General features: G+C 47.6%; 1 protein-coding gene and 1 pseudogene across 1 annotated transcript in view; both read left to right on the top strand.

Annotated features, from left to right (window-relative positions):
- The window catches only part of Podxl (podocalyxin-like), a 46,592-nt gene extending 24,887 nt beyond the window's left edge, over nt 1-21,705 (top strand). The window contains 7 exon segments of the mRNA NM_138848.1: nt 11,186-11,695; nt 13,490-13,707; nt 14,007-14,078; nt 16,016-16,163; nt 16,382-16,443; nt 16,657-16,824; nt 17,834-21,705. Of these exon segments, the coding sequence (NP_620203.1) occupies nt 11,186-11,695; nt 13,490-13,707; nt 14,007-14,078; nt 16,016-16,163; nt 16,382-16,443; nt 16,657-16,824; nt 17,834-18,031 (1,376 nt within the window). The 3' untranslated portion in view covers nt 18,032-21,705.
- LOC147994788 (developmental pluripotency-associated protein 4 pseudogene) lies at nt 9,774-10,610 on the top strand (annotated as a pseudogene).
- Nucleotides 21,706-26,022: the final 4,317 nt, after the last annotated feature.

The following is a 26,022-nucleotide window of genomic DNA, read 5'->3' as shown; positions in this document are numbered from 1 at the left end:
CCACCCAATGAATGAGTGAGTGAATGAATACAATGAATGAGTGAATGAATACAATGAATGAATGAATGAATGAATACAGTAAATGAATGAATGAATGAGGTGTAAAAACTTGAGTTCATACTGACATCTCTGGACTTAAGGACTTGTTTAGCTTCTTCATTCAACTCTCTCTTGCTTGTTTGCAACTTGTCTGAACAGCGAGTGGCCTTTTGACTAAAATCTGCAGAGAACTGTGGACTTTGCGTTTTTTAAGTGGTAAAAGTGTGTTTTGCCCAAAGGCATGGGCTATGAATTTCAAACTGACTTTATCTGTAAAGTTGGACTGAACAGTTGATTGAACACAACGTGGGAATCTCAGTCAAGTTCTCCTTCCTGCAGAGGGAAGTTGTTCCCTCCACCATGCAGCGAGGCCGTGTGATTGGTTTGTCTAGAATGTGGCTAACTTTATTTTCCGTAGACTTCGCTGGTCCTGGGGTTTCCTCAGCATCCCGCTTGACTCAGTCTCACATTTGCACCAAGGAAGCCACGCCTTGGAGGTGCTTGGCTCTGCTTATCCTCATCCACCACCACAGTGCTCCAGTTGCCCCCCGAATAACCTCGCATAGCCGTTCCCCTTCTTCAGCCTCTCTAGCCGCCCTTCTGTTCTCCGCCCCCACAGCGTTGCCTTTTGCATTATATCACATAGGTGGACCAAACACTGTTAAGCCTCTTGGCTTCTTTCATTTTGGAAAAACATGGCGTGTGCGCGCGCACGCACACACGCACGCACGCATGCACGCACACATACGTATATATTTTAAGTTGCTGGGTTGCTGCATGCCTGCAATCCCAGCACTCTGAATGGGAAGAAAGGGGATTCCAAGGTTACAGAAAGCCTGGAGTATGTAGTGAGACACTGTCTCCAAAAAGGAAAAAAATAGTCAAAGGCTGGGTCAGCGAGGTGGCTCGGTGGGAGAAGGTGATTGTCGTCAAGCCTGAGAAGCCGAGTTCAATCTCTGGAACCAACAGGAAGGAGAGCTCAGATTCTGAGAGCTGTCCTCTGACTTCCACGTGTGCTATGTGGTGCACACATGCCCTTGCACACTCGTATGCCCACGAGTAAGTGATTAAAAAATGTTAAAAAGCCAAAGATCTCTAGAGAGAGCTCAGTGATGGAGAGCTTGCCTAGCATAACCCACCGGTCCCTGGTTCAATTGTCAGTCCTGCAAAAAATACTAAAATAAATGGCTAACCTGTTTTCCAAAGTGCTGACCTAATTTGCATTTCTACTGCGTATGGAGTTCACTCTCCTAACCTTTGCTTTCAGCAGTCCCAGTAGATATGTAATGGTGCGTTGTAATTTTAATTTGGATTTGCCTAACGACTAAGGTTGAGCATCTTGTCTGTTTATTTTCTGCTCATGTATCTTTGTCAATTTTTTTCTTTTTGTTTTGGAGGGATGGGGGGTCTCACTCTGTAGCCCACATTGGCCTCAAAGTCCCAGCAGTCTCCTGCCTCAGCTTACTGAGTGTTTTGGTCATAGGCATGCCCCTGCTGCCATGCTTTTATTGCTTTGGGCACCTCCCCCTTTGTGGGGTTGGCTGGACTTGCATTCAGTAAGCGTGGTAAGAAAGACCCGCTCTGTTTTCCCCCAAAGCACCCAGCCTGTCTCTCCCAGTGTCTGCACGCCATAAGCTTATTTGGAGACCTCATTCGTTCATGTATTAGGTAAGGAACATTTTCTTCTATTCCTAGTTCATTTGCATACTGTCATGCCACCCTCCCTCCTGCTCCTTCTGTCTTAAGGGGTCTGTCGAGATGATGACTCGGTGGTTAAGAGCACTTTCTGCAGAGGACCTAAGTGCAGTTCCCACCCCACGTCAGACAGCTCACAAAGCCGGCTCCAGGGGATCCGATGTCCTCTTCTGGACTCGAGGCACCTGCATTTATTATGTGTATATGCTCGCAAGCATGTACACAGAATTAAAAACAAAACAATCTTCAAAAGTAAATGGGGAATAAGATGATTATAGTTTTTTTATTTTATTTTGTTAGTATGGTGATTTATATTTTATTCTGTTTTTAAATTCTGAGCTATGCATGAGAATTCCACTTGGTCATTGAGTGCTGTCCTTTTGAGGTATCGTGGGTTTGGCTGATCAACAGGCGCGGAGATACCACTCCATACTCATGACAAAGGCAGATGAACTCAATGAGACTATATAGAAAGGCAAGTTCCACAAAACAACAACAACAGCAAAAACAAACCCTCCGGCTTATGTAATATTGGGTAGCCACTTTGGAAAATAGCTTATGAAGTTGCTAAACAGAGTTTCCATACAACTTGGCATTTCTACTCTTAGAGAAATAGAAACATACATCCCACATAAAATACACACACACACAAATGCCCCTAGAAACATTGTTCACAGTAGAATTGTCCGGTGAAACAGTGTAGCAAAGCGAAAGGAAAAGAACAGGATGACCTGCAGAGGGGATGCAATGTGAAGGCAACCGGATAGGGAACGAGCGGCTTGAAAACAAGACTGAGGGGAGTCACGTCACAGAACGTGTCCTACCATGCACAGTAGATGAGAGGCTGCCATGGGCAGTCAGAGCCTTTTCTCTATCGACTATGTCTTAAGCGTGAAAGGTGCATTGGTCCAGCAGGGTTGAGTTTAAGTTCTGTTGTTGCTATGGATACCCTTAGTTCAGTAGAGGCTGGGGTGTACTCCAGAAATGCCTGTTTGTCTGTCTCCCTGCGTGACTGTAGTTCTTTAGAAACAACAACGTTATTTTAGATTTAGACTTATATACCACGAGCATGCCTGGTGCCCAAAGAGGCCAGAATCGGATTCCCTGGAATTGGTGTTACAGAGAGATGTGAGCCACCATGTGGGTCCTGGGAATTGAACCCAGGTCTTCTGCAAGAGCAGCCACTGCTCTAATCTGCTGAGCCATCTCTCTAGCGCCTATAGTATTTTGTTTTGTTTTGTTTTTTCTTCTGCTCTTAAAGAGTCTTTTTCAATTTAACCAACTCATTCCATTGTTAAGGTCCTTGCTGGCATTGTGGGGCAGGGGCGGGGACCTTCTCTGATGTTCTGATTAAGCCCCACTCAGGAAACTGTGGATCGGGGGTGTGACTTTCCCCTGTCCCTTCCTCTCCCTAGAGGTTAGCTAAGGCTCAGTCCCGGTGAACCCTTGTAACACTGTCACTACTTTGTAGTTATCTTTTACTCGTTACAAGTGGGCACTGCATTGTCCACTTGTAGTCTCAGTTACTCAGGAGAAGGTGGGAATATGGTAGGTTTGAGGCTAGCCTGAGCTACTAGTGACACCCCCCCCAACACACACCCAATCAAAACAAAACTGTTTGGTGTGCTTGGTGCTGCTGTTGAATTTTAGTTTCAGTTTCATTGATTTTTTATCATTACCAGTTCACCCCATTGTTCAGTTTTCACGATCAAATCGCAGACCCTGGATTCCACCCACGGCACCACAGAATTCAAACAAGAGTTGACTCAGTCCTAAAGAAAGACCAGGATAGTGGCAGTGTGGGCCTGTCCTCAGCATGCCTAGGCCCACCTACTACGTGGTGAGCTCCCCTAAGCCCAAGCCTGATGCTTCCTAGGAATCGTGGTTCTTCATCTTCCCCTAGTTGGATGCTCATGTCTAGCCTGATTCTTCTACGTAATGTCAGTCCGATACCACCCAGGGGCAGAATGCTACAGGCCCTTAGCCTATTAGGGGAGATCCTATAGGAGAGCTGGAAGAGAACATTCTTCCAGTGGCCAAAGCTTTCCCTAGAGTCTTTCATGCTCTTACCCTCTAGGCCCCGTGAAGAGCTTCACCTGCAGTATCTGAAGGGTTAAAGCCAGTGGTTTAGAAGGAGCAGGAAAAGAGATAGAACCCAGCATGTATGGGCACTGAGGGACGAGGCTATGGCTGCACTAGTGGGAGGATGTGGCTGGGGTGGGGCTGCCTGTCTGACTTCCATTGGTCTCCAGGGCTCATGTGTATCGATTCTTTGTCTGTCACCTCATGGCTGCTCCAAGGGCTCATGACTGTGTGGCCACAGTGCAGGTAGGTGGCTAAAGCACATATGTTCTAGGTGTGTGTGTGTGTGTGTGTGTGTGTGTGTGTGTGTGTGTGTGTGTGTTCCCCGAAGCCATGTTTCCAGTAGCAGCAACCTTCAGATGCCTTCCTCAGAGCTGTGAGATGCACGGAACATGCTGGCTGTAAGCAAAGTATGGAGCGCAGAGCTGCTGGTGTGCACTCATTGCCACCGAATCTACATGCTACTAAATAATAAATCAGGAGGAGGATGGATGAGACCCAAGGGATTCCCAGGCAGGCCCAGTCCTAAAAGTAAATGTAGAGTGTCCCCAGAGACCACAATTCTCAGAAATGAATCTGCTTTCTAGCACTCACAGATTTGGGCTGTAAAATGGTCATGGTGGACCAATGGCTTTCCCAGGTTACCTCAGAGGAGGATTTGACACTGTTTCTAACCTACCTAAAGCACACAGTGTTGACCTCACTTCCTCTTTGCTGTTGCTAACTGACTTTCTCCCGTGTTACATCGCTTGGGACCCCCTGTCTAGGGAATGGTGCTGCCCACAATAGGCTGAATCTTCCTACATCAAGACAATATTGTTCAGATATTCCTACAGGCTAGTCTCTCCGTTGAAGCTTTCTTAGAGGTTTCTAAGGTTGTGGCAAGTTGATATTTCAAACAAGCTGTCACAGGTTTGATGGAATATGGGGTGGGTGGGGGACTAGATTAGGAGGTAGTTATCCCAGAATGATACATTCAAGTCTTTACCACGAACATTGTGAATGTGACCTGAGGCATACACAGTCATTTAAGGTGTAATCGGGTTACTGTAAGATCACACTGGTGTTATTGTATTTTTTATTTGCCTGATATAATTGTCACCTTTAAGGTTTACTGCCTCAGTCTGCTAACCTACACCTAGTCCTGGAAGCTTCTAGCTTATGTATAATCTGATCTAGGCCTACAATGTTTTCAGCCTCTGAGATTTACTGCTGAGTAAGTTTACCCTTCTTTCTCTGCAACCTCTCTATACAACTGTCCCGAAAAACCTCCCGCTCCCTCTCCCTCTCCCTCTCCCTCTCCCTCCCCTTCCCCTCTCCACTGCTCTCTTAAGTAGCTTCCCTTTCTCTTCTCATGAGGGTCGGGTATATCCTATTCCGTCAAATCCTTCTCTGATTCATCACTTTGCCTCTCAATTAGACATCACTTTCAAAAGTCTCTGCTTCCTTCTATAAACTAACTTTACCACACACCTTGTTTGGGATTAAAGTGTGTCCTAAGGGCTGAGCCACACCACAACTGGAAACATTTTTTTTTTCAGTAAATACTACAGTCACAGGTTTCAGAGTGTGATCAAACATCCTGCAACACACTGGAGTAGGGCAGACCCTGAGTAAAGTCTTTGCTCGGTATCCATGAGGACTTGGGTTGGGACTCCTTGTTCCCCTCCCTTGGCAAAACTAGAGGGGCACACAAAGGAAAAGGCCATGTGTCGATAAGTCAGAGAGCTCAGTGACACAGCTAGTAGCCAAGGAGTGCCAGGAACTGAGGAGGAAATGAGGGAAGAAGAAATGTGGGACTCCCTGCTGGCTTCCGACCTCTGGAGCTGGGGACAGTACAGCTCCTATGAAGCCACCTATACAGGAGGAATCTGCACTCCATTGGAGGTACTTGTCTGTGGGCGCATAGACTCCTGGCAACTAGGAGTCATTCGATATAGCTCTCACAATTGGTCTTTAAGAATACATGATGCTGGGGCTCAGCGGTTAAGAGCACTGACTGCTCTTCCAGAGGTCCTGAGTTCAATTCCCAGCAACCACATGGTGGCTTACAACCATCTGTAAATGAGATCCGATGCCCTCTTCTGGTGTGCCTGAAGACAGCAACAGTGTACACACACACACACACACACACACACACACACACACACACACACACAATAATAAATAAATCTTAAAAAATACACGATGCTTAGCCACTATTCTAAATCCCCTTTGCCAGATTGTGCTGATTGCCAAATTGGTCTTCCTGCCTAAAATATAGAATCGCATATCTTTTTTCCCCTGGAAGTTCTACTTCATCTCCACACGCAGGCAAGTTTGTGTCCAAACTAGCTATAACCAGTGTGGGATTAATATATCTGCTAAGAAGGGAGTAGCACAGTAAAACTCTACACTGTGCTAACAGCACCCTCAGTTCTATAAAATCCAAGCCACCATCAGTTATAAAATTGTTTCTACTCACCACCCAGCTGGCTGGTCATGGTAACTCTTATAAGAAGAAAGCATTTAACAGGGTGCTTTCTTATGATTTCAGAGATTAGTCTACTGTCATCATGGCAGACAGACACACAGACATACATGCAGACATACAGATGTAGTGCTAGAGTGGTAGCTGAGAACAATATCCTAATCCAAAATCAGATCTCTCTCTCTCTCTCTATATATATATATATATATATATATATCCTTTAACGTATATATTACATATCTATATAAATAGAGAGGGGGGAAGCAGAGGCAGGGGCAGGGGCAGGGGCAGGGGCAGGGGCAGGGGCAGAGGCAGAGGCAGAGGCAGAGGCAGAGGCAGAGGCAGAGGCAGAGGCAGAGGCAGGCAAGCTTTTAAACCCTAAAGCCCACCCTCAGTGACACATTTCCTCCAACAAGACCACACTACTCCAATGAGGTCACACCTCCTAATTCTTCTCAAATAGTGTCACTCCCTGATGACTAAGTATTCAAATGTATGAGCCTATGGGGGACATTCTTATTCAAATCACCACAGAGTTACCGTCTGACTCTGTATCTCTTAAATCCCACTGACATTGTCACCTCCTTAGCAATGTCAGGGTGACAAGAAATTATGATGCTATCCATTGGGAAATCCTCAGTCAAAGTGTGGCACCTAGATGGTTGGGAAGATGTGTTTCAGTGGATAAAACCCTGGCCATGCAAACATGAGGAACTGATGTCCAATCCCCCACAGCCTTGCTTATAATTCAGGGCTGGGACAGGGGGAACAACCTGCCCCTTCACCATTCCTCTCAGGCGCACTGGCCAGCCTAGTCTAACTAGTGAGTTCCAGGCCAGTGAGAGACCTGTCCCAAAAAAGAAGGTGGATGGCTCCTGAGGAACGATGCCCAAGGCTGTCAGTTTCCACATGTACCCACATGTACTGCACACAACCAACATACATATATGATCACATGCATGTGCCTATTCACTCCCCCCCCACCCCTACTCCACTCCTGCAACATGGCTCTAGATTTGTTTGTGTGTGCCAGGAATTGAAACAGGGTCTCAGTGGTCCAAACTCCCTGAACTCACTGTAGCGAGACAAGAGATATGCACCACTACATCTGGGTAGACTGATTTTTTTTTAATTCTATTTTGTGTGCCCTTCAGTCAAATATAGCAGTCAGTCCCACAAATGCCACTTCGTGAACCAGAATGCTGTCCCCTTAGTAGATTTTTGACTGCCTTTGGCTCCCATAAGACTTGATGTTGCCACACCATGTGTGAGAGAGACTGGGTCTTGCCTATTTATGGAGAAACACACCCCCCTCTTCAGACTGTGGTTCAAGATGCCCAGCAGAGCACTGGATGCTCACCGATGTCACCTTTCAGCACTGCCTGCCCTTGAACACAGTCTCCTACTGCCGCCTTCCCTTCCTGGCTAGTTGCTGTCCTGTGTATCTGACACCTGCTTGTGGATCCAGGAAATACTGGGCAAACTGATGTGTGGTATCTTCAGTCTCGGTCTGGCCAGTCTCTCGGGGTGAGGAGTTGTCCAGACAGAAACGTAGCTGGCCACTGCACCCCTTCCCCGCACAGCCTCGCTTCTGCTGAAGGAGAAAATCAGAAGTCACCAACACCCTCTCACAGTCTCTGATTTTCCTCCTTCCCCACACTGGCTTGATCAAAATGCAGTCCTGAATCCAACCTCTGCTTGTCTCTAGTGTCTAGCTCCCACCTCCAGCCACCAGCCCTTCCCTTGGGTGACTGAAAGACACTGGTCCTAGGCTGTCTCCCTTTAGATCGCACTCTACAAAAGTGAAAGCACGGGTTTCTCACCCGTGTGATAACTTTCATCCTTACATGTAATTAAGATTAAAGGCCTTATTTTGGCCTCTGAACTTAGGTATCATTTGATCTAGGATATATATATATATATATATATATATATATATATATATACACACACACACACACATATATGTGTGTATATATGTATATCTATATGTATATGTCTTCTTCATAAATAGTCAAGATCCCAGTCATATATATAACCTTTAATTTATAAATTATATATATTTATATACAGTATTTTATATATGTATTACATACACATGCATATATATCCTTTAACGTATATATTATATATTTATATATAAATATTTATATATGTGTGTATTATGTCATTTTCATGGTTTTTGAGATGGGGTCTCTATGTAGCTCTGACTCTTCTAGACTATGAAGACCAGCCTGGCCTGGAATTCACAGAGATTCATCTGCTTTTGCCTCCCAAGTACTGGGATTAAAGAACTCCCTCAGCACACATGGGCTGGGCTATACTTTTATGAGAACCTTGTTCTATTCTCAGAGCTGTTCAGTTTGGGTCGCTCGCTCTCTAAGGGCGACAGTCTCAGCTGCCCCTCCCCTACTCTCTAAGCTCCATGCTGATGTTCCTGCCTGCCCTCAGTCCCTTTCCCTGGATGGAGACCTTCACATTTGTTCCTGTTGTTCTCTGCTGGAGATAATTCTTGTTCACACAGCATTCCCCTTGGCTTAATGGTCCTTAGGGGGCTGCTGTCAATGGCTTAAAGCGATGGATTTGTGTGTCAGGTTGACGAGGGCTGAGTTACGTTGGTTACTTTCAACTGCCAACCTGATACAACCTGGAGCGGTTGGGGAAGAGAGTGTTAACAGAGTAATTAGTTACCTAGATCAAGTTGGCCTGGTGGGCATGTCTGTGGAAGATTATCCTGACTGTTAATTGATGTAGGAAGACCCAGCCACTATGGCATCCTCCTCCTGGCCAGGGACCAGGGATGTAGACAGTCTAAGGGAGCAGAGTGGCGGCTGAGCGACCGTGCGGGGACCACATGGTAATTCCCCGTGCTTGTGACTGGGTATGGTGCTCTTATGTTCTTATTTTAACTTCCCGATATAATGGAGCAGGACCCCTACTATAGCCATAATAAACCCCATTTTATCCAGAGTTGCTTTGGGTCGAGGTGTCTTCACCCCCACCACACCTCGTTTTCTTTCCTTATTCATTCTTCCTGAAGTTACCCGAGTCTGTTATTCGCTTGTTCTGTCTTCTTGTCATCTCCCTGGGGTTTTAGGTTCTGGGTCTTGTTCCACACAAGTCACCACAAGCCCTGTCCTGTAACAACGCCCTCAACACCCATTTTTTTAAACCAACAAACAAAAAGCCTCTCTTCCTTGACCCGTACCCCACTTAGGTTAAGCCGCCAAGCTAAACCCAGCCCAGCACACTGCTTTTCCCTAGAGCAGTCCACAGAGGGTCCTTGTGAGCATTTGTGTAGCTGCCGTCTGTCATCCATTTGTCTGTGTAGGCTCTGTCATCCCTGGAAAGACTATGAGGCTCTTGCCAGTACTTGCTGTAATGTTTTGGAAAGCAGGGCCATCTGGGAGCTGTGGGGATGGGGTTGGGGGTGGGGCAGCAAAGCCCCATGACAGATGTGAGGGGCTGTGTAACCGTAGACTTGGGAAGGATGCAGGCGATTTGGAAGCTGGGTGAACTTTCTTTCGGAGCTTTCATCTAAGCTCAAGATGGAGACTGCTGGAAGCAAGAAGCAGAGCGCAGAAGGGCCGAGGGGAGAAGTGGAAGCCAGATGTGTAGCACGTCTTCTGCAAAGACTAAAGCAACGGGGGGGGGGGGGGGAAGGGGGAGGGCAAAAAAGGTCAGAGATAGATGGAGATTGTAAACCAAAAGAGAAGAATGCACAAGATCCTGAGACTCCAGGACACACTTGTAGGAAGTCTGAGTTGAAGAATGTTCCTGACTAAGCCAAAGAGGCCAGGTTGAAGACATCTCGCAAAATAATGAAGACCAAACCTGGGAAAGACTGTCAGGTGACAGTTCGGGGCAGATACCTGCTCTCATTGATCCTCTTATGCTCTATGAGGAAGTTAGCACCAACCTGGTAAATACATCTGCCTCCGGGGCAGTGATGGCATCTGGGGCCAGACTTGCAGCCAATGCTAAGATGTTCAAGGCAGTGCCTTCCAATGCGACATCAGAGACCTATGGGGAAACGTGGTGTGTGGTGCATGGGACAAGCCTCCCTGCCACCTCAAGTGGTTGGGTTCGGCTGCAGTTCCATGCTGGACAAGCCTGGGTACCCGATAAGAAAGGGAAAGCGATTGCCCTCCTCCTGCGCATTTCCACCCCCACACCTGGAGGACACCATGCTGTGCCCCAAGTGTGTTCGTAGGAACAGGGTCTTAACTAAGAGCCTCGGAAGATGAAGGTTGGGCTGGCTGCGGCATCACTCACTCTTGTGGCGTTATCAGCAGAGCTGCGGCTAACACTGAGACTGACGAAGATCCACACCTTTGGAGGTGGCTGTCTCACCCAGGAATGATGGGATATTGTAAGTTAGTAGACGCTTGAGTACAAGCAGTTTAGAAAAAGCCGGTGAGGCCACCAAAAGGTCCTCCTCTGCTCATTGCGATGACTGAACACTGGGAGTGGCCTCTTACTCTTGTGTGAAGGAGATAAAGTGTCCTATTGTGTTTGCTGCAGGTAGGTCCCAGGGTAATATGACATCTCCAGATACAACAGTTGCTAGCCCTGTCACCAGCACAATGGGGTCGTAGCCAGTCCCATCGGTCAACCGTAAAGACTTAGCTTGTGCCTGTAGCCTCTGCGTGTCCTCTTCCCTGGTTTGTAGTGTGATGTTAGTGTTTAGTATTTGGGTGTGTTTTCTGCTGTTGTAAAATATTACACCAAATCTGGTTTGTGACTTAAAAAAAAAAAAAAAAGAAAAGGAAGGGTGCAGGCTTCAGTAAGACAAATGCCAGAGACAGATGGGAGCCTTACACCTTGGGGATGACCTAGAGAAGTCTACAAACATTCTGGCTAACACCTGGCTTGATGCTGTGTTGTCTTTATCAACAGGAAATAAGACTGACACATCTGATATAACTAGCATTGACCAGAACCAAGACAAACCAGCGACAAACCAGCCAAGCAATGCTACACCTAAAAGCTCAGTCCAACCTCCAACACCGACATCTATTTCAACCTCCTCCCCAGACCCCAAGGCCACTCAAAGCAGTAACAGTTCAGTTACAACTACCAGTGACTCCACCACTGACAGGACAAGCTCTTCCACTAGCACTGTCCCCACTACTAGCAACAGTGGGCAGACAGTCTCCTCTGGAGGCAAGAGCAGTGACAAAATTACCACAGCCCTACCAACCACTTTGGGACCAGTCAACGCCTCTTCTCAACCTACTGACCTGAATACCTCGACAAAGCTTCCTTCTACCCCCACAACAAATAGCACAGCAAGCCCTCACCAGCCTGTGAGCCACTCTGAGGGACAGCACACCACTGTTCAGAGCAGCTCTGCTTCTGTGTCCAGCTCTGACAACACTACGCTGTTGTGGATACTTACTACATCCAGTAAGTCATTCCTTGGCAATTTTTGTTTGTTTTTGCTTTTCTTCCTTCCTTCTTTCCTTTCTTTCTTTTTTCATCTTTTTTTCTCTCTTTTGGTTTTTCAAGAGAAGGTTTCACTGTGTAGCCTTGGCTGGCCTGGAACTCACTCTGTACACCAAGGTTGGCCTCGAACTCAAGAGCTCTAACTGCTTCTGCCTCCTGAGTGCTGGGATTAAAGGTGTGCACCACCATGTCAGGTTGCTTTTGTTTTTCTTAAGAATTGAGAAGGGCTGGAGAAAAGGCTCTTTTGTTTAAGAGCACTGGCTGCACCTACAGAGGACCCAGGTTCAATTCCCAACACATGCAGGGCAATTGAGTACCATTTGTAATCATCTGACACCCTCTGCTGGCCTACATGGGTACTGCATACATGTGGTCCATAGAGAAAAAGGCAGGTAAAAACACGTGTGTGTGTGTGTGTGTGTGTGTGTGTGTGTGAGAGAGAGAGAGAGAGACAGAGACAGAGACAGAGACAGAGACAGAGACAGAGACAGAAACAAAGACAGAGACAGAGACAGAGACAGACAGACTGACTTGGCAGTGCATTTTCTCATACTCTCACTCAGTTGGAAGATAACGCTTCACAGAGTTTTAGCCATTCTATGCTGTCTTGTGCCTTCATCAGACCTAGCCTTGGATACCCCTTTGAGCAGTGATGGAGGTGAGTAGTGCATAATTCAACCAAGACAGAATATTCCCAGGCATGATGATGTGGTTGTGACAGCAGGGTGTTAGAAAATTCTCAAGCAATGCTTCTCAGACTTGTTTGGTAGCAACCCACCGTAGGAAGCACACTTTTAAATAAGTAAAAATAAGTCAATAAAGGTCAGTGTGTGAAGGCACTTGCTGCCAGGCCTGATGACCTGAGTTGGATCCCTGGTCACATCTAATGGAACAGGAGAGTGGCCGACTCCTACAAGCTTTCATTCATTCTTTCAGGACTTGTGGCATGTTATGCGTACTGCTGTTTCCTGCCTCTCTTCCTCTCTTTCCTTTCCTTCCTCCTTCCCTCCCTCGCTTCCTCTGTTCTTCCCTCCTTTCCTTTTCTGAGACTGGCTGGCCCGGAAGGAACTCGCTCTGTAGACCAGTCTGGCTTCAAACTCACAAGAGATCTGTCTGCCTCAGCCTCCCAGATGCTGGGATTAAAGCTGCACCATCACATCCAATCTTATTTCTGTCTCTACTTACTTAGTTTTAAAAGTGCCAGCCTTAACTGGGTGCTTAAATCTATGGCCAGCTCGAGAGCCTTAAAATCCCGAGTCGGAGTTTCTGAGCATGAGCCTATGCCCTGGGAGACAGGGCCACACCCTGTGGCAGGGCTCAGAGTGCACAGGCTCAGAGTGGTCTGTTCAAATCGTCCAGTCTTGCAGTTGTACCATGTGACCTTGGACAAGTCACCAAGGTTCAGTTTCCCTGCTCATAAGCAGGGACTGCCTGAAAGGAGCACATGCCTTTTAAACACCAAGCACAGCCCCTCCTACAAGGCTTGCACAGTTTGTTAGCTGTGGCTCGCCTGTCCACGGGCCCCATCTGTGCCTCAGAGAGGTAACTGCAGCGTAATTTCTGTGACTCCTGCTTAGTTCTTACTTTATCCAAGTCTAACTCATTATGCACCACGGCCCAGGACAGTACTTTGTCATTCCTGCCTTTTCCCTTTTCATTGCTACTGGTGTCAGCTTGTGAGAATCATAAAGCCAGAAAAGACCCCTCCTTCGCTGGTACAGCTGGCTTCCCCCGCCTTTGCTTTGTCTGTTATAGAACCAACAGGCACCTCTGAAGGCACTCAGCCCATCGCTATCTCGACGCCAGGCATCACCACACCGGTCTCCACACCACTACAGCCTACGGGGTCTCCAGGGGGAACTGAGTCGGTGCCTACGACCGAAGAATTCACACACTCCACTTCTAGTTGGACTCCAGTGGTCTCTCAAGGCCCGAGCACACCCTCTTCCACCTGGACGTCTGGGAGTTACAAGGTAATTCTAGCAGAGCATGGGGTGAGAAAGCCCAGACTCAAGGGAAGTCTTTTCCTTTGGCCTTCTCAGAGCCCCTGGTTGGGCGGGCGCTTTAAGGAAAAGTTGTCTGTCTCCCATTTCCTCCGTTCTTACCCAGTTTTCCGAAGAGGCTGGGTAACCAGGTACTCCTGGTTTTGGAACTGACTAGCCAGGCCGGAGCATGCTATCTGCACTTCCCCTGTGCCACCCACGCTCACCAAGAGGAGAATCCAAGATCAGGTGACTCTGTGCCTAAACCTTCATCTTTTGACCTCTTCCAGCTAAAATGTGATCCTGCCATAAAGCCCCACGAGGAACTCCTCATTCTGAACCTCACAAGAGACAGCTTTTGTGTGAGTACACATGCCTGAGTTCACCATACATCCCACCCAGTACGTGAGCTCCTGAAAGGGAGAATAGTCTTTTCCCATCCAAGTTTAGACTTCTCTAAGTCAGGCAGTGCACACAGGCCTGCTTCAGGCCCAGAGAATGTGCAGAGCATGCGCAGAGCACGCGCCACCACTTTTACTGCTCTAGTTGCACGCGTTCTCTCTCTCTCTCTCTCTCTCTCTCTCTCTCTCTCTCTCTCTCTCTCTCTCTCTCTCTCCCCTCCCCTCCCCTCCCCTCCCCTCTCCTCCCCTCCCCCTGCCTTTCCCCTCTCTCTCCCCCTCCCCCTCTCTCTCATCTCCCCTTCTCCACCCCCACCCCCACCCCTCTCTAGTTCCAGCTAGTTAGGACATTGAGGCAGGAGAACTGAAGTCAAAGTGGTGCCTTGGCCACCAAGTGTATTTGAGGCTAATCCTGGCAACTTAATGAGACTTTTCTTATTAAAAGTAACAGGAGGGGTTGGGGATTTAGCTCAGTGGTAGAGCGCTTGCCTAGGAAGCGCAAGGCCCTGGGTTCGGTCTCCAGCTCCGTCCCCAGCTCCGGGGGAAAAAAAAAGAACCAAAAAAAAAAAAAAAAAGTAACAGGAGTGCTAGAGGAAGCACTCTCCAAGGCCTCAGAAGAGAGTTACATTCTGAGCAGTCGCCCTCTGTCCTGATAGTGCAGCCATAGTTCCTGGTCCCCTGCATAGATCCATATAAGAGGGTATAGAAATGTGTACAGCTCCCTTCACACTACCAGTGTTCTGGGACCAAGGGTTTGGTGGACCTGCACAGCACATGGCCATTGACCTCCTTGGTACTGGAGGCAGCTGATTCGTTGCTGCCCTCTACTGGCCATTGCCATTTTTGCAGCCACTTCTAGGATCAAGAATAGAAGAGGGCTTGCTTGGGTTCTCTCTAGGTTGGAGACCTTGGGCTCTGCTATTTTCTTCCAGGGGTTTTGTTTTGCTGTAACTTACTGAGTGAACTACAGAGGCATGAACTTGGCCATCAGAGGTTTAGAGGGAGAAACGTTGTTCTGGGATTGAGCTTTGGTGAGAAGGCAGGAATAGCATTGAAATTGCCCCCAAGATGAATGTCTAGGTTGAAGTCCACCGGATATGTATTGTTACTGGGACACATTCTTCCCTGTTCTAGAAAAAGATGATGGAAAGTGCTGGATCCACTCCTGGTGGTGGAGTAAAGCGCTTCTAGGCCAAAGGAACTGGCATATGGGAAGTGTAGGGGGGGTAGCATGTGGGAGACTTAAAGGTCAAGAGCTCATGCTTTCAATCTTAGCATTTAATTCAGAATCAGAGAAGGAAAACATCAGTGAGCGATGCCTGAACTGGCAGTGCCAAATAAAAGCCCATAGCTTACACCTCAGCATCAGCCCGAAAACCCTGTTTCTGTCTTCTTTGGGCTTAGGTCCATGTACGTAACACTGTGGATATCCCCAGAACCTGTGTGCTTCTCTTTCCCTCTCAGCCTGAGGTGGCGACAAGAGGCTAGAGACTGGCAGGTTTCAATCCCTGCATTGCCTCTCTCCCCTGGCGGTGGAGGAGTGCCACAGCTCCTATACCCTGTTTTATCCCACTCCTAGCTGAGGCATAATACAGTCACTGGTTCCAGAGCCTCCGGGACCTTGCAGGGAGGACAGAGGAAGCCTCGGGGGTGACATGCAGACAAGATGTCCAGGCTGAGGGGAATGGGAAAAGAATTTGGAATGAGATTGAGAGGATAAGGACTAACCTGAGAGAAAAATACAAAACTTAATTCCCGGCGATCACTGGTGCTACTTCCTAGAGTAGCAGCAGTGAAGCATGGAGAAGGGACTCTTGCAGGCTGAGTGGGCAGGGGGCAGCCTCAGAAGCCCAAGCAGTCATGGCACAGCCTGGGAATCACCTGTGTTCTCTGTACACTAGAAGGGGAGCCCTCCAAATGAAAGATTCTTGGAACTGCTGTGTCACTCAGCCAAAGCCTCCTTCAAGCCAGCTGAGGATTCGTGTGCTCTGGAGCTGGCCCCCATTCTAGACAACCAGGCGGTGGCAGTGAAGAGAATCGTTATTGAGAGTGAGTCGAGAGTGAGGGGACCTGGGCCTGTGCGGGCGGGGGTGCCCCAGAAGAATGGTTGGGGAGTGGAGGCATCTAAAAATATACAAGCCAGCAACCATCCCAGGAGACCAGAGGGACTGGGATACAGGACATCCTCTTCTTGGGGCACCCGCTCTGCCCCTGCCATTTCACTCTGGGCTGGACTCTGGAGGCATTGGTCTCTGTCTCTCCCACAGCGAAGCTTTCTCCTAAGGCTGTGTTTGAACTGCTGAAGGACAAATGGGACGACCTGACAGAGGTAAGAAGTTTTGCCCTGTACTGTCCTAAGCCCAGCGTCCTCTGGTGTAAGAGGCCCTTTGATGGTATAAGTATACAGGAGAGGCACATCCCAGTGGACAGGGTGGGCAGTAGGATGGGGCAGCAGACACAGAAGAAGGGCTCCCATTTGACTAGAGTGGGGACAGGAGGTCCGGACTCTGTTTCCTGCCACTTAAGTTCTGTGTCTCGGCAGGCTGGAGTCATCGACATTCATCTGGGGAAGGAAGGACCTCCAGAAGTCAACGAGGACCGCTTCAGCCTTCCTCTCATCATCACCATCGTCTGCATGGCATCCTTCCTGCTCCTCGTTGCTGCCCTCTACGGCTGCTGTCACCAGCGGATCTCCCAGAGGAAGGACCAAGTGGGTATTTTCTTACTCTAGGTAGCCCCGTTACCCAGTGCACCTTTCACTGGGTCCCTCCACATGAGTGGGCCTGGACCCTTTGAACAAGGTCCCCACTATCAAGCCAGCTTGTCTCTAACAGTGGAGACTTGATGTGGAAGCAAGAGCAGAGACAGGGGCTTTAAGCCCTGGTTCTGTCCGTGTCTGAAAGTCAGTGCTAAGTCTGCAGCCTTGTCATCAGCATAGTGGGAACGGTACATTGCAGAGCTGTTCTAGAGATTTAGGGTTATGATCCCTCAATATATCATCTATCCTATCACCTTAGGCAAGCGCTCCTCTACCCGATCTACTAGAACTACATCTTCTCTGGTGTGGTGGCATACATCTGTAACCACAGCACTTGGGAAGCTGAGGCAGGGGGATCACAAGTTTGAAGTCAGCCTGGGCTACACAGCATGACCCTGTCTCATCTTTCGGGTGCCGTTCTGCTGTGGGTATGCACCCTAGCTGCAAACTACTGAGAGCGTCAGGACAGTTCCCACACCTACTGACCTCAAACACTGAATGAGGCATGAGTGATGGCAATGCGTTTCCACAGCCAAATCTCAGTGCACAAACTACTGCCTGGAGGTCCATAAGGACCACCCCGTGCAGATGGTCTGAAGGAGCTTCTTCTCCCCCCCCCCCTCTGTTATTATATGGAATGAGGTAGAAAAGCAGAGGTCTTAGGGGGAGGGATAGAGAAGAGAGAAAAGAATTTAAGGACAAAAAAATGTCTTCAGAAATCTTTCTCCATGACGTCACAGACTGCCACTGGGATGAGGATAGAGAGCAGATGGTAATTTTAGGATATGGGGGAGCACTCATGAGATGGTCAAGGCCAGGGTGGTCTCTGCCCCCACAAGTGAACCACCGGAATTTAATCTAGCCCACTTGAGGTCCCTGGGGTGAATGGGGAAATGTTTCATATGAAAGCTCACAGCACTCCAAAATCACCTTCTTTCCTGTGTTATGGTCCCCACTTTAGCAACGACTCACAGAGGAGCTGCAGACAGTAGAGAATGGTTACCATGACAACCCAACCTTGGAAGTGATGGAGACTCCTTCTGAGATGCAGGAGAAGAAGGTGGTCAGCCTCAACGGGGAGCTGGGAGACAGTTGGATCGTCCCTCTGGACAACTTGACCAAGGAGGACCTAGATGAGGAGGAAGATACACACCTCTGATCAGTCCGCCAGCCACTCCGACCGCACCGCAGAGCTCTCGACCACCCAAAGTGCCATTTGGACGGGGGCGGGGAGGGGAGGGGACTTCCCACCTGAAGACAGAAAGATTGGGGAGGGAGAATGGACACCGAGGGTTGTCTCCCTCCTCCCCATCCCCACAAGGCCTTAATTTTCCCTTTCAAGTTCAACGAAGTCACATTCTGTCCAGTTTCCTCATGTAAAAAAACCTACTTGTGCCTGAGCCCAGAGCCGCTGGAAGGCAGGAAGGTGGAGAACACCATGCGAGAGGCTCTGGCGCTCCTCCAGGAATGGCACCCACCCATCTCATAAGTAAGATGACCAAGGCCTTAAGAGGTCAGGTAACCTGCACAGGGCCACACGGCCATTTGGTGACAAGGGTGGTTTCCCTCGGTCTGGTGCTTCGTTGCATCAAGACACACTACTGTGTTCATTTGTGTCCATCCCCCAAGGCACAAGACACACGAAAGCGGGCAGGCTAGAAAGAAAACCAATCCTCTATGGTCTCAAGGACAGGCCCCAAATTTCCATCTCCTCTAACATGGCCTCTGCCAGCTTGTTGAATCCCGCTTCCTATGAGTCAGTCTTTAGTCCCACTCTTTCCCAGGGCAGGGCTTTGAACCTCTTGGGAAGATTTCCTTGCCTTTGCTTAGCAGGATTGGGACCTAACACACAGGCCTCACTATCTAATGGAGTCTGCCTAAAGGGTGGGTGGGCAGGCAGAGGAAAAGGAAGCTCAGGCTGGGACGCCTTCCTCATGGCAGCTGATTCTGTACTGACACTGGCCTATCATTCAAGGCACTCCCTAGAAGACACTCCCCCAAATGTCCTCTGGCCTTCTGCTCCCTCTAGGAACAAATCTGCAGTAGCTACTGAAAGCAAGATGTTCCTCTTTTCCTTGTTCACTGCTCAGCTGAGGGGGTGACTCCTCAAATCCAAGTGTCACAGAGCAGCTGTCTAGGGACAAACATGTCCTGGGGTTCTGACCGGTCCTTAATTGGTTCCTGATTGGCAAATGTGTCTCAGTAGACAATCGATCTAACCTACCTGGCATTATTCCACAGGAAGCTCAGGGGCTTTTCAAGTTACCGAGAACTTGGGTGGTTGTGTTATGGTGTGTGTTGTGTGTGTGTGCGTGTGTTGTGTGCATGTGTGTTTGTTTAATTCAGCTCCTAACTGCCAAAGGCCAAAGCTCAGATCCTGGAGACTGTTAGCTCATTTCATTGGTTTGCACCCTCCTTTGCCATGGAGAAAGGCCCAGAACATGCAGTTTTAAGATTCTTTTACCCATTCTCCTAGCACGGAGCCAGGTTTTTGTTTCCGGTGTTCTTTGTAGCACCCCAGTTGTACCATTTCTGGTGGCCTCTCAGGGAAACAAAACCATGCCTAGGACCCAGCACAGGAGTTTTACAGGCTCAGCAGAGTCAAGCAGCCATGTACAAGACTGTCGAGGGCCCGGCATAGCGATGTTTCATCTGGTTTTCTGAGAAAGGGGTGGGGGACCCTGTGTGGAGCTTTGAATTAGGCCTATGGTCTGGATTGTTCTTGGGCATAAATCCCCATGACTGACTGTCTGGTTTGAAGCAGCTTATTTAGAAGGGGAGCTAGGGGACAGACAGGTGTTCTCTGCCTAATCCCATTGTTATAGCTGTCACACTGAGATAGGCTAAGGAGAAAGGCTGCCAGAAGTCAAGAAAGGCTCTCAGTGAGTTTCACAGGAGTTGAAAAAAAAAAACGCTAACAAGAACTCACAAACCCCTTGGCCTGCATCTCTCAGATTTGCAGGGGAGGGTGGGGAGCAGTGCCAATTTGGGGGGAAATTAGGTTTATTTGCTCCCGGCATTAGGTTCTGTCCTGAGAGGCAGCCAGCATTCCTTCTCCTTTGCTACAATCAATGGGTAAGGCCATGACAGACAGCACATGCGCTCTCTGCAAACTGGTCAGATTATAACCCTACAGCCTGTCAGATATGGCTGTAACATTAGACAACAGATACTGTGTCTAAGCTGTTGGAATAGCCTTGGCTCTGCCCAGGGTAAGCCCATAGAAACTCTGCCCAGGCTGGCCCAGTGTCCCTTCCTGTGCACTCAAATTGTGTAGCATTTCAGTACAGCTTGAGAATCTGGCCTTCACTTGCTCTTAACCACTGGGACATCTGTTACACAAGACATGCTGCTAGTGTCTATAAAAGTTATCTTCCTGTGTTTATTACTGGGGTTTTAGAGCTGTCTGTGAGTTCAGAATCTCAGGCCCAGTCTGAGAGAAGGAAGCGGAGGGGACCTTTAGAACCAGCTGTACCAAAGAGAAATCAGAACTTCACATTTCAGGGGCAAAATGGCTTCCCCCAGCTGCAAAACCCAAGGGCCTGATGGTTGGCTGAACAAAGCCAGCCGCTCTTGTGCTGCCTGCCGTGTGAATGGCGAGGGAAGCAGCTGAGCACAGGGCACAGAGCAGTCTGCCTGGCCGAGCAGGATCCAGACTCATTTAGGACACTCACGCTCTCTATCTTCCTGATAGAGAGAACCAGCAGGTGTTTTACTGTTTTATTGGTTTTTGTTGTTTTGGTTTTTTGGGGGTTTTTTTTTTGTGTTTTTTTGCCTACTTTTTGGACAACACACTGGTGAAACTTTGAAGAATAAGTTGAAGTTGACAAGACCTATGCACGTTTTTGACAATGTAAATACAAGAGCCACATGTTTATTTTACCCTGTACTGCTTCCAGAGGGTAAACTTTGGGAAAGACTTGATAGCTAAGCTTCCCACCCCCCATTTTCTGAATAAGAATGTAAATGTCTATTTAGTAGAAATGACTTTTTTAAAGAACTGAAGAATATAACAAGGCAGGCTGGTAACACGAGAATTTGCCTTGTAGATAGGGGATTTAAAATTTTAAAATACTGTCCTTGCTCCTCCCCAGCCAAGTCTCCATCCTGCTGCAGTTCGGGCTGGAGTTTAGCATGGTCTGTGATGGTCACGGGGGAAGTTTAGGAGATACAGTCTTTCTACAGGAAAACACATCTGAAGCCACAAAGAATCTCCCGAGGGCCAGAGACAAGATGAAAACATGCATCCCAGACTGCCTGCTCTGTGCTGCATGTTTCTCAAGAACAGGGAATTAAGGACTACAGCTCCCAGGTACAAGGTTAATACAGGATACCATCAGTCCTTCCTCATAATAACCCTGGAAGGGCTAGGAGGACACAAGGGACACAAACAGCCATGTGCTGGGCTCTGGAATCACATGGTCCAGATATCAATAAATATTTTGGGGGCTTGGTTTTTTTTTTCCTGTCAGGAAATAATTTTGAAAAGTTCCTGAGGAATGTCCAGTAGAATGAGGATCAAAGGGACTAGCATAGATGAAGGTAGAGAGGGAGAAGCTTTGTAGTGCAGCCTGTGTCACTGTCAGTCATGATCCTTCCCTCTCAGGTCTGCGGAAAATCCACCACTGAGCTGGGATCACTGTTTCATGGGGCTTTTCTGCTTCTTTGTGAATGCCAACCAGCTTGCCCAGGAGATTGGGGGAGTGTATGTGGTAGTGGACAGGGGTCTAAAGTACACTGGAATTTATCGAGAGACTATAGTTAACTATTGCATTTTCTTATAAAGTATATTTTGGAAAATCGTACACCGTCAATTAAAATGCTTTTGTGTAAGCTGGTTCAGACCCTAATGTTTTGCTCTGGCTTAAAAGTCTTCATCCATGACCTGAGGCTATCAGCTACTTTGAGGTCTAATTCAGGCGGTATCTGCTGCTCTTACCAGTATCTGCTGCATTCCACCAGTAGAGCGGGAAGAGGGGATGCTGGAAGGGGTGGAGGACTCCAGGGCCTGAGCCCGAGAGGACTGCTTTCCTCACTGTGCACTGTTTACAAATTTGTCACTAACTCCCCTTTACTTCTGTCTGGAGTGTAACGATAAGTGACCACCATCAAAGAAAGATGCCACGCCAGTTGGGTATAAAAACATCAAGAGATCAAAACGAGCTCCCTACAAACCAGCTCAGTTCCGCACAGATGGTTGCTACAAGTTGCCTGTTTCTCTTCTCACAGTGAAGGATGGAGTTGATGGCTGTGAACATGGGCCATCTCTTGGCTACATTACAGACAGCTACATCTTCTCAGGGCAAAGGAACCCTGAATCACACAGCTTGAAGCAGGGAAAGGTCTGTCCTGCAGATCTGGCCCATCTCTGCCTCCACCTCGGCAGTCATGACATTTTCACTTCACTTACAGGAAACCCAGCACGGCACATGATAAACTGCAGACTTCCTCTCTTTGGCCTAGGCCCTGACTGCATCTTTTCTCTCTCTAGTGCCAGGTTCTTTTCTCCATACCACCATGATGCTTGAATTCTAAAAACAAACTTCATTTCTAGATTATATCCACAGTTACCATGCATTTTTCCCCTTTTTGTGCACTGGTAGGCAAGTGACACCCAGAGGGGCAGGCCAGAGTTAGGGCCAGGGTATTTTGAGGTTAACCTCATGAGTATGCCAAAGACACAGAAAAGATCCCAATGCCAGGAACTCCCAAAGGACCATGGCCCTGCTGGCACACTGTTCTAACAGTGACTCACGATTTATCACAGCCCACACACTAGCTCTAAGGCTCCATTCTCTTCCGGACTAGGCCACTTGCCTGGCTCCTTGCCCTAACAATTTAGAGGTCCTCTTAGTTACTCTTTTTTTTTTTCAACCTATAATCTCCCTTCCAAACCACCTCTCTTCTGAACCCCAAAAGAAAAGATGGGACTGGCTTCTCTAACGAACATAGGCAGCTTATCAGGAGTCTCACAGAGACGATCTACTGTGAATATTTACCATAGAGTTGAGATTGGGCAAGACGTACGAGTTGGTACAGTATGTACACTGCCAAACATCCTTATCTCTGGGATTCGTCAATCATCAAGACTGCAACACAGTGGATGGATCCCTTTTCCTTGGCTTTTCCCTGTTCTCGAGTGTCTCTGGCAAGGGTGTATTTGACTGCCCCTGCTTTTCCTGGTTGAGAGCACAGAACAGTTTCTGTGGACATCGAGGGCACTGTAGAAAGGGCTGGGTAACTGGAAGCATCACGCCCAGCTGCCTCACATCTCCACTCTTTTTTTTTTTTTTTTTTTTCTTTTTTTCCAGAGTTGGGGACCGAACCCAGGGCCTTGCACGTGCTAGGCAAGCACTCTACCACTGAGCTAAATCCCCAACCCACATCTCCACTCTTCTAAAACAAACTGCAGAGGAGGGTACATCGTATTAAAGCTGGAGGAGAACGCAGCCAGCCCTGCTGCAGCACAGCCACCCCCTTCTTCCAACTGAAAGTTCATTAGTTTGCTGTTGTGGACGTGACTGTACTCCACTCCCACCCACTACCATGACCTCTGGCTGTCACTGGTGAGAAAGTACATGTGGGTGGCCATACTGACCACAAAGCTGCAACTTCTGACCAGTGGGCCTGAATGCACTGGACAGGAGCAGCTGGTACCTTCAATGTGCTTTCTCACTGCCATCTTCCAGATGGGAGGTAGTGATAAATTTGTCAGCATGCTCCTCATTCTGATCCCTTTAATTCTCAGGAGGATTAACCAAGGGGAAAGGCGATTTCTTACCTTATCAGTGTACCTCATGTTTTCCTGTTTTCAGAACACAAAGAAATATTACTTCTGAGCCATACTAAAGTACACCCGAGCAATGAAAGCGATGCAGGAAGAGGTTGATTGAATACATACCTGACAATGCAGGCTCATAAAGCCTGGAGCATGTGAACCCTATCAGACGACAGGTGGAGAGACCTTGCTTTAGAGCCCACCCCCAGAACTCTCTTAACCCTAACATTCCTTCCTCCTCCATGGCTGAGACAGAAACCTAGACTTTCCTAAACTTGGAAACTAGCATCTCTCCCTTTACTACTTTTCCTACAACTAATTTTGTTTCAGTCTAGTTTGCCTCCTACTTTTAAACCTCTATGACGAATACCCAGGAAACAAACTCAAACTCACAAAAAGGTAAATTGTTGGTTGCAGACAGCAGATTATTTTCCCCCATGGAACAATTTGCCACTGTTTCTCAAAAATGGAAACTTCCCCAGAAACTGAGCATGTCCAGTACTCTACCTGAGCAGTCTCAGGGGAAAGCACCCAAGGCCTGTGCAGTCCATTACTGTCCGTCTCTGAAGGCCTGACTCACACTTCAGAGTATCGTGTAGCTCAGGTTAGCCCCAAAATCTCTATGTAGTTAAGGATGACCTTGAGTTCCTTATCCTGCTCACTTTCTATATACTGGGATTATAGATATGTGTACCCCACCCTGGGGTTTATGAGTGAGGAACAAATCTAAAACCTCCTGCTTGCTAGGCAAACATTCCACTGACTTCACCCCATAAATGTAATTTCTTAAAATTTCAAAGTAATTTTGGCAAACATGTGTTCATAATTTTTATTAAGAAAAGGGACAAATACACTCTCCGTATGCACATTATATACAACATAATTCTACAACCGCTGTTGTTTAGCAGAGATCACTCGTTTATTTACTCACAAAGTAGTGATAACATGTACCAAACCCAGGGTGAGAAAATTACTTTTACCAAAAAGAAATCCTAGAAAGTCCACAAGGATTAGACAACAGATAAACCAGAGAGGACCACGCCAGCTTGGGGATGGGGAAGATCGCAGAACTCAACAGAGCTGGAGATGAGGTCAGACCCAAGAACACTGCTTAAATGCTCATGCATGCTGGCCTTTCAGGTATCTCATGGTACTGCTTCTGATGCTACTGTCTGGTGCTAGCACTGCCACAGAAAGGGGGTGGAAGGCAGAACCCAACAAGGTGACTTTTTCCTCCACACCCCAAGAGGAAGGCTCTAATGGGAAACTGAGGAAGAAATGCCTGGCTCCTTGCTGCTGTTCATACACTGTTTTTAAGCACTTTTTTAACACGGTAAGGAGCTTATATTCCAGAGAAAGACTTCTCGTATTCTGTTTACACTGTATTTCTTTCGCTTTGCTTTGGTCTTTTGAGTGAGGTTAATTATGGCTATATAAAAAGTTCATCACCAACAGAAGTTTGCTTATGTTCTTATGCCTGTGATGCTGCCTAAAGGCCATAAAAATTCAGTCTTAGGGATAGAATTTCCAATAACCTCTACAAGTAACACTCCATAGCTGCTGGGGAGGTTTTCTTTTTCTCCAAAGTCCATCATTAGAGACACATAACAAGACTACTTTTCAAGTTATTTATGGCAAGGTACTGCTTAAGAACATAAGCAGGGAGGAGCTAGACCTCTGCAACCTAGGCCTCCTGCACACCAGTAGCAAAAGGAAAAATAAGAAAAACAATGTCTTAAAAAAAGAAGAAGAAAATGGCTATCCAGGCCTGATGGTACACCTTTACTGCCAGTGCTTGGGAGGTAGAGACAGGCCCTCTGCATTCCAGGCCAGCCTGGTCTACACAATTCCAAGACAGTCAGAGCTACAAAGTGAGACCCTGTCTCAAAAAAACCAAAGGGGTGTGTGTGTGTGTGTGTGTGTGTGTGTGTGTGTGTGTGGTGTCACGTCTTTTTTAAAGCCTTTTTTCCTTCAACTTAGTTATTTCTCAGTTTTCTGTAATAGGCGTAGTTTTATTAATGCTAGTAAAATTCACAAAGACCACTTACAACCCTACCTTCCAATCTGATCTCGGGTGTGTCCAGGCCAGATGTCCTCACCCAGAAGGGCTACGTACAGATGGAGGTAGGCCAGGGAGATGGTCACTAAGTACTTCTAATTCACAAAAGCTGACTTTAACAAATTCTAGCATTTTTTTCTTATGTGGCTTACAAACTTTTTTCAGAGATGGAACATTGCATGTTCTCAAAACTAAAGATATGCAAAAGGTCCTCTGCGTCTCTGTACTCCTGTGAGCCTGAAGGCTCAGCAGAGCAGAACTTCAGAGTGGTGGTAAAGGGGAAATAATTACTTCTAAAAGAGAAAGTGCATAC

This window comes from Rattus norvegicus, chromosome 4 (assembly GCF_021556685.1).
Source record: "Rattus norvegicus strain SHRSP/BbbUtx chromosome 4, alternate assembly SHRSP_T2T, whole genome shotgun sequence".
Lineage (NCBI taxonomy): Eukaryota > Metazoa > Chordata > Mammalia > Rodentia > Muridae > Rattus > Rattus norvegicus.
Note: the sequence above shows the minus strand (reverse complement) of the source record. Positions and strands in the feature narration are given on the sequence as shown.